The sequence below is a fragment of the Ciona intestinalis genome, chromosome 12 (genome assembly GCF_000224145.3).
Source record: "Ciona intestinalis chromosome 12, KH, whole genome shotgun sequence".
NCBI lineage: Eukaryota > Metazoa > Chordata > Ascidiacea > Phlebobranchia > Cionidae > Ciona > Ciona intestinalis.
This window is the reverse complement of record NC_020177.2, coordinates 2,886,278-2,895,105: the sequence shown is the minus strand read 5'-3', so window position 1 is coordinate 2,895,105 and position 8,828 is coordinate 2,886,278. Positions and strand designations below refer to the sequence as shown.

The 8,828-nt window shown below is 35.3% G+C and overlaps 2 protein-coding genes and 1 non-coding gene across 4 annotated transcripts in view; 1 reads left to right on the top strand and 2 right to left on the bottom strand.

Annotated features, from left to right (window-relative positions):
* Positions 1-6,449, bottom strand: part of LOC100179980 (ATP-binding cassette sub-family B member 9-like) — a 9,278-nt gene extending 2,829 nt beyond the window's left edge. For both annotated transcript variants that reach the window (XM_009862180.3, XM_018814454.2), the window contains exons 1-9: positions 5,603-6,449; positions 5,205-5,477; positions 4,435-4,638; positions 3,417-3,622; positions 2,711-2,908; positions 2,190-2,340; positions 1,522-1,691; positions 945-1,118; positions 340-505 (exon numbers count right to left, since the gene is read on the bottom strand). In XM_009862180.3, coding sequence (XP_009860482.1) covers positions 340-505; positions 945-1,118; positions 1,522-1,691; positions 2,190-2,340; positions 2,711-2,908; positions 3,417-3,622; positions 4,435-4,638; positions 5,205-5,477; positions 5,603-6,113 — 2,053 coding nt within the window. In that variant the 5' untranslated portion in view covers positions 6,114-6,449. The remainder of the gene's footprint in view (positions 1-339; positions 506-944; positions 1,119-1,521; positions 1,692-2,189; positions 2,341-2,710; positions 2,909-3,416; positions 3,623-4,434; positions 4,639-5,204; positions 5,478-5,602) is intronic.
* Positions 6,450-6,902: 453 nt separating this feature from the next.
* On the top strand, positions 6,903-6,996 carry mir4187 (microRNA 4187). The gene has a single exon (NR_034585.1). It is a non-coding gene; the product is annotated as a microRNA 4187 (primary transcript).
* A 176-nt stretch (positions 6,997-7,172) lies between these two features.
* LOC101242516 (carboxypeptidase N catalytic chain-like) overlaps positions 7,173-8,828 on the bottom strand; it is a 3,457-nt gene continuing 1,801 nt past the window's right edge. Inside the window, exon 3 of the mRNA XM_009862270.2 lies at positions 7,173-8,624. Coding sequence (XP_009860572.2) covers positions 7,944-8,624 — 681 coding nt within the window. The 3' untranslated portion in view covers positions 7,173-7,943. The remainder of the gene's footprint in view (positions 8,625-8,828) is intronic.

Genomic DNA, 8,828 nt, shown 5'->3' with positions numbered 1-8,828 from the left:
TTTCTTTTTTTTGGTTGTAAATATATAATTCTTTCTTGGACTCGTGCAAGGATATCTCCTTCTCCTACTGGTCTTTTAAAAAGTCAGTTTTTAATATGTTTTAAACAAAATTCCCTTTTGATCTTAGTTTGCTGCTGTTTTTCATTAGAAAAATGTAGTTAGACATTCTAATACATAAAAGTCTTTTAAGATTATTTTTTCCACATTTTTAATTCACAACTTGAAAAACAATTCTATTGTATAAAGACAAGTCATACAGCAAAGCAAGCAGCGGGCGTGAAATTTAGGCCAGAATTGGCCCATTCACTTTAAATTAAAATGATACTTTTTACAACTTACCAGTTTGGTAACTGTCTGGCAAGGCTATTACAAAACTGTGAGCATTTGCAAGCTTAGATGCATCTAAAACACTCTGTTCTGTGTAGTGGTCAGAAGACAGTCCATATATGATATTTTCTTTGATAGATCGTGCGTACAGAACCGGCTCTTGCCCCACTAAAGATATCTGTACAACAGAAAAATTTGCATTACAGAATGTCATATGAATGAATGTAACTTGCTTTATCCTGAGTCCCTGACATGGCCGGAAAGGACAGTTGTTATAACACCAGTGTTTTGTTTCATACACCTCGTGCCTGCTTACAAGTTACTAACATTACTAAGTATGTTACTTTGTAGGTGATTGTTTTTTTCTGTATGGCTGAAACTTATACAACCCGTTAGTGACCACTGGGTTGGAGAAAATGTGCCAAGCCCGAACTCAAAAGCTCGTTCCCGAGCATGCTTTTTTGATGCTCGGCACTCGGCTGAAAACTGGCTAAGAAAGATTACAAGACTAGTCAGCGTAGCTTTTTCTTTAAATATTTTTTTTTCGATAAAGCTCTGCACTCGGTGAACCCGAGTTTTTACAACTTCAGCAGATCCCAAGCTTTAACAGCACTCACTTGTTCATGCAGAAATTGATGTTTAAAAGAGCTGACACTCATCCCATCCAGAAGAACTGATCCGGATGTTGGTTCATAAAACCTCTGCATCAGTTTCACACATGATGACTTTCCTCCTCCACTGGGACCTACTAGTGCCACTACTTCACCAGGGTTCACCTCAAATGAAATGTTCTAAAAAAATTCGAGTTTTCAGTTAGTAAAATTAAGGTTTCAGCTGTAAAATTAAGGTTTCAATTAGTAAAATATTGGATTTTCAGCTGGTAAATTGAGTTTAGGGTAAAAAAATTGGCTTATCTGGGCATAGCCACTACAGAATTTACAAATGGGCGATCTAAATTTTTTTTTTTTAAATAGGCGATCTAAATTTATTTTTATTTTTTTTAAACATTTCTTTATGCGAATAAGGCATGGTTATTTCATGTCTTTCCCACAAAAATTGGGAGAGAATTGACCAACTTTGTGATATTGGCCTAGTCATAATTCACACATTTAAAAAAAAAATTAAGATTAGTAAAAGTTAGAAATAATTATTCACACAGTTGGTATGAGCACAATCTTGTTTTATTAAATCTACCTCTAACACTGGTTGTTCTGGCCTACTTGGATATGCAAATGAGACGTTTTTAAATGAGATACGGCCTTCAATATAGGTTGGTTGTTCTGTTCCATCTTCGAGACTTAAACGAGGTTTTCTTCCAATTAGTTCAAACACTTTTTCAGCAGCTCCTAATGCTTGCATCATACCTTGTGAACAAAATTATAAATTAAAGTAAATTGTAATTGTGACTTGATTTATTCTCTGTGAACGACAGTTGTTATAACATGGGTGTTATGTTTCATACTTCGTGCCCACTTACAAGTTACCACAAATGCCACTTTTAAGATGGTTGTTTTATTTCTGTATGACTGAGAATTTTTTTAATCCCCACTTCGTTGGAACAATTGTCGTTAGTGACCACTTCGTTGGAACAATTGTCGTTAAGTGTCTTGCCCAAGGACACATACAATGGTAGCAGCGGCCAGTCTTGAACCCGTAACTTTGCATGAGGACAAAGCAAGTTACAAAGTACCATTATGGGCGTAGGTGTACTTCGGCAAGACACTTAACGGCAATTGCTCAAACCCAGTGTTCACTAAAGGGGGTCCAAACTATCAGCCCTTCTAAAAAAAAGGTAATCTGTAATCTGGCACGAGGTGTATGAAACAGAACATCTGTGTTATAACGACTGTCAATTAATTTACCAGTATATACATCCCCAATTTCGCTGAAACATTCTCCTAATTCCTCCTGGTATAGAATAAAGGCAATGAAGTGAGCAGATGTAAGAGTACCAGAAATCAACAGCTGTCCACCATACCACAGAGTGAACACCATTAAAAATTGCTCAAAAACCTGAAAATATAATTATATATAAAAATATGCAAAAAATTAACAATTACTTTTTTTTCATGTATATATGGTAGCATAAGCATAAAAATACTCTATAGCGTAGAATTTTGTAACATCTTTATAATTAAGCATTACAGTTTTAGGCATGAAACAGCTATTACTGTGCTATAAGGGTGTCTATAGAAATAACACCCTTACACATAAATAATACTGCAATCCTTATTTCTCACATGTGTTTTAAATCACAACACCTTTCTTAAACTGTTGCAAAATTATGAAAATATCCCAATAAAACTGGGAGCACAGCCTTCAGCAGCCTATTAGCATCTTATACACTCCATAATTTCTCTGCTTTTTCTCATATAAATCTTACTTGTGAGCACCAAACATAGACGGAATATGATGCTGCTTGTTTGAACTGGACTTTCAATACATCAAGCAGTCGTATTTTATATTGAGCAATTTCTCCGTTTTCGTTCGCAAAACTCCTAACAGTCTGCATGGATGAGCAAACTTCTTGAGCAACTTCGTTAGCTTTTGCAAATCTATCTTGAACTTGTTTTTGAGTTTTCTGTTAAAAAAACACAAAAAAGGTCATTTTATTTTCCAAAAAAATCACATTTTTTTAAAATTTATTTAAAACCACTAAATCCATCAACAAAGTTTATACAATTTTACATGTAATTAATTTATTTATTTATTTTTCTATCAAACTTGTTTATTTAGGTGTATTGCAAAAATACATCAATACATTAACAGTGCTTATCACAGCAGGGCTTAAAGTACTACACAGTCTCATACTTTGTATAATATAATATAGCAATAATAAAATAAATTATTATTATATAGTAGGGTGGGAGAAGATGGGACACTTTTTCATTCTATTTTCTTGTTCCATTTGGTGGTAAACAAAGAACATTCAAATAATTATAAAACCGTATCCTGACCACTCTCATAGATGATAGACTGTTGTTATATGTTTAAAACACAATCAGGATATTTGGATATAATGTGGTAAAGGCTTTCCCTACCCTACAATACTATTATATAACTAAAGTACAAAAAAATGCCTTACATACCTTGTAATAGCTTCCATACACTTTAGAAACGGCAAAAATCATTGGTAGGCCCATAAAGGTGATAACAGAGAGCCTCCAAGACAGTGCAAACATGAAAATACATACACCAACACCTTTTATCATGCTTCGAATGAATATGTTAAAGTTAAGGCCAATGGTGTCACTCATTGTTGTTGTGTCAGATGTTAAACGAGACGTAATGTCACCTTTAAAAAAGGGTAATTGTGTCATATGTTTTTGTATTAGTGAATTAATGCAGTAGGTATAGAATACTACACAGTGTCCCACTGATAAAACCTAATTAAAACTTATTCAGATTTAAAAGTAAATGTTGCTGGGCTCATATCATCTAAATCAGGGTTTTTCAAACTGCTTACTTATAATGAATGTAAAGAATGAATGAATGTAACATACTTTATCCTCGCGTGGCCGGAAAACGACAGTCGTTATCACACGGGTTTAACACCTCGTGCCGGCCTACGAGTTACCATGTATGTTACTTTGTCGGTTATTATTTTTTGGAGTTTTTATTTTATTTTTTACGTGTGGCTGATAATTTGGAGCAATTGCTGTTAAGTGTCTTGCCCGAGGACACTTACGCCCACAACGGTAGCAGCGTCAAGCCATGAACCCATTACCTCTGGGTTATAGGCAGGCGGGCTAACCACTATGCCACGGCCATATATCATATCATATCATTCATATGCAGTGGTTTATGTAAAAATGGTATATATACTTCAGTTTAAGAAGCTCTGGCATAAATAATTGCAATATTCTTTGTTTTACACGTTACTTGCATTCTATAATTAATATTTCTGAAGAAAGTACAGGCTATTACACAGTAATGTACCTAATTTAATTTTAAAATCTCAACTGGGCATGTCAACCATTCAAATGCCTGAAATATTATTTCAATACATAACTAATACTTTAATTTCATATATGTTTTAGCATTTTCTTAATTGTTTTAAAAAATATTTTTTTGAGACTTCTTTTCTACGCCCCAAAAAGATTTTACCTGTTCGCACTTCATCAAAAAATCCGATTTCTTGATGCAGAATTGATTTAAAAAGAGAGTTTCTTATCCTTATATTCAAACGCTGCATGTAGTACATCAAACAGCCTGCTCTGAGACCTGCACAGATCGAGACACCAATTCCAATCAGAGCCATTTCGAAGATTATACTGGTAAATTGGGTTTGTCTGTCAGGCTGCACAATAGCTGTAATAAAAATAAGAAAAATAAGGACCATTCAAAAAACAAAGTGAAGAAGTATACAGTTCTTAAAGTTTGATGTTAGCATACATTACTGTACGAACACTTGGCATAGGCACCGAATCTAGGGTAGCAGGGTGGGCAGGCCTACCATGCAATTTTTCACCTTATTATTTACTATTAGTTAATTTTACAACCAATATTCTAATGAATTAGATTTTTTTTTATGGAATTATGCAACTACCGCTGCCTGTGTTTTTAAAACTTTGGCACATACCGCGCTTTGCTACTCATTTATTAACATCGTAAAATGAGATAGGGCTAAAATATTTAAACAAATATTTTATGAATAATATAATAATAACATTTTTAATTAGAAAGGTAAAAACCAAAGCAAGTATGATTTGGTTGCCACATCATGCCTTTGCAGATTGGAATACATTGAAATTCTATATACTCAATATGGGTGGGGTCTTACAGTGGCCCATACAAAATGACATTTTTGGGGGGCAGAGTACTTAAATGTATAAATGTTACAAAAAAGTCAACAAACACAAATCATTTATTTATACCTGAAATGACTCGTCCAACATATAATGGGAGAAAAATTTGTCCCACAGCTGCGCCCACCAAAAAGATTGAACCCAGGAGAAGAAGTGGCCAGTCTGGTAAACTGTAGGACATCATTTTACCAATTGTAGCTCTGCTTGCTAGTTCAATAAAAGTCTTGTCATCTGAATCCTTTTGGGGCTTACTTGGAGAGCTTGTAGTGCTAGAACTATTACTGCTGCTGTTACTGGTAGAAGCATTAATAATGGACCCATTGTTGGCAAGGCTGCCATAACCTGTGAAGGAAATATTGGTTGGAACCAGTACATACACATAAAATTAAACATTGTAGGGTTTTTTGAAAGATCTATTTTATAGTGGCCAAAATGAAATATAATATTTCAAAGATGTTACACTTTACCTTCATGTGAATTTCCTAGCAAGCTCTGTTTTTCATTTTCAGGTGCCTCAACATTGATTTGCCTCGATGGGGAGAGTTTTAAATTAGACAAGAAATGCCACTGTATTAGAAAAATAAGAGCACCCAGATTGCTCCAAGCAAATAAGACCCAAAACCAAGATAAGTTTGGGCCAACAACAAAAGATGTGTCATGGGAAAATACCAGCATTTTGATGCACGCAAAATACAAATTGACGCAAGCAACAGTGACCACTAGCCATTCAGTTTTTTTGCAATTTTTTGGACCATGTTCAGGATTTTTCAAAATCCCAATACTAGCGCCAATTATAAAGGAAGTTTTTATAACTGGGAAAATCCAAAAGTCGACAAACGAAGATGCAAACGAGTAATGCTGTGCGCTTTTAAGTAACAGATTCCAGTTATTGCCATGTGCTAATATGATAGCTGTTGCAAAGAAGTCCAACAACGATAAGAACGGGTATAGTAAGAGCACAGTTCTTGATTGTACCATGATTAAAACTGTTTATAATCTCTTATGGCTACACAATTAATGCGGTGCATATAAAGTGCTGAAATTAAAAAAGTCGTTTGAAAAAGGGATTAAAAAAGCCTACGGTAAAACGCGTAGCGCCCTAATGTTCTGATTGTTCCCACGCTTTTCTGCCATTTCTGAGAAAGCCGTTTTTACCGCTGTCTTTTATAACCGCATGCTGCATTTATCTCTGGTTTGACGATAACAAGATTCCTTTCCATAAACGAACGACGTGTGTCAACATTATTATGTGCTCATACCGCGTACCGCGTATGTCAGGAAATGGTGCAAAACCGGCGATTAGATATTCAGTGCAGGGAGAGTACCTGCGCAGAGCAAATGTAGATGGATTACAGATTGAGATGTCTCCTTAAACATTTTAACAATTTGGACAATCCATTAGTATGATGCATTTTGTGCGTCTATAAGTTGCAAGCAATGTGATACACAAATCTGTATACAAATCGTACTCTTAACCAAAAGACTATGCAGCCTGTTCTTTAGCAACGCATGGTCTTTCCAAAAATATTCATATTTCACCTAAATAACAATATATTTGATACTGTATTTGATACTGTACGTGTATTTGATACTGCCCTTGTACCTTAACTGCCTCTAGCACCGTGAAACATGTTTTGTCCCCTACAGTACAGATATATTTTTAATGCAATTTATGGCGCTAGAGGTTGCTGTACTTTTCGACTTTTGTACTTGTGTTTTATCAATGGGATTAAAACGCAAAGTCCAGAACCAGAAGAAGTTAATCTCTTTGGTGTTGTGCTGTGCAACTTATATCAGGAACATTATTTATAAAGTGATTGTGAAATACAGTAATAAGATTGTACATTGTATTAATACCTTACATGTTACTTTTATTATATATACAATGTACCAGTGTAATAGCATTTCTTGGTTTATGCAATTTAAAACAAGTTTAAATTTACACAATAATAAGTAATAATATACCTGTAAGATATTTTCTTTCAATTGAATGTTTCAGAGTTAATAGCAGCACTGTAATAAAATAAGTTTAATTCATAAGCTCTTTGCCACAATGTTGAGCTGTGTAAATATATCTGTCAAGTTGATGCCTGCTGTGAGGGCAAGACTACTGACAAGTCTATCAATGCGTCGAAATCTAAGTGGAGAAACAACCAACCAATCTCAACCCCCTGTCCCGCCACCAAAGTCAGCAAGTCAAACTACAGACCCAACAAAGTACAATGCCCCCGAATATTATTCCTACAGTGAATTTTCATATTATGACATAGATGCCGCTTGTGTAAAACAAAGGCTTCCTCAGCCTGATGCAGATCAAAAACCATGAAATGAATCTCAAATTTGACGTTATAAGCTTTCAAGTATCTGGAAAATTTCATATTTAAAAAATAAAAGATTTTTTTCTCCTATTGCACTTCATTTGCTTACTTAATTTGTAGTTTTGTTAAAAAATTTTTTTACGAAAGTGTAGTACAGTCGGAAAAAACAGTTTTGGTTTACTTTTCCTGTAGTCTTCTGCTTTTTTGTATGACTATTGTTTTAGCATATTTTACCCAAATTACTTTTCTATAAACAGCAAATGCATTTGTTTATTTTAAGAACACTTGTATTTTAACTGAAATTTGTTCACAAAATGATTAAGACTTTGTGTATCAGCTATGTAGTACATAAAAAAAACAAGGTTCTATACTATAGTCAAGGTACACAAACAAGAGTGAAAAACGTCATGAAAATAGCAGAAAACAGAAACACATGTAAATATAGGCTTTTGAAAATAAATATAAAAATATTGAAGCAAAAAATGAGAATTCAGTACAACTGAAAGTTGAGTATTGTGGCACTGAACGGAGATGTGTTTCTTACATATACGTGCTTTGGGCTGGATACAAATCTACCGTGTCTGGCGTACACTGTGTATATACCACGCAGTAAAGGTCGCCAGTAATCACCGGTCTCAGCCGTAGTTACATCTTTGTTTTGCCCTGTTATGTGTATAACAGCATTTCTTAAAGGCGAGCCAGTTACTCTGTGAGTTACAACGCCTTTTATGCCCATATGCACTTTTTCAACAGCAGACAGCATAGCTTCTTTGTTATTCAACCATTCTTCACGCAGGCGTCGTTGTGTGACCCATTTTGTGCAACTGGCTTCAACCGACAGGCTAAAGCAGTTCGTACCTATGTAGGAATAATCTTCAAACGCCCCAGATATCGAATACCAAGCAGCGCCGTTCACTACGCCGCCATGTCTGTGAAAATCGCCGTTCGTAAAACGGCAATTGTAGTCCCTACCAAATGCACTGCGGTCGCTCATATGCAGATGAGTTTGAGCATAGTTTGACGCCAGATACCGAAGTAATTCGTCGTCTGGGGTAGCCCCATACCACATGTTCCTAGGCCGTTTGTCAAAGGGGTAAACCACACCGACTGCTCCATCATGAAACGCGTAAGCCATCACAAACGGAATAGCATTCATCCAATCTAACACCGCCTGGAAATACAATTAAATGATGTCAACGGTAGGTATACAGTTTCTTGCTATGAGACAAATAATTTTAAAAGATTCCAACATATAGTATGGTGGGGTAGATGGAACACCTTTTCGTTCCATTTACTCGTCCTATTTGGTAATAAACAAAGAGCAACCAAAGAAATATTAAACCTTACCCTCTCGACTCCCAGCATTATATAGACC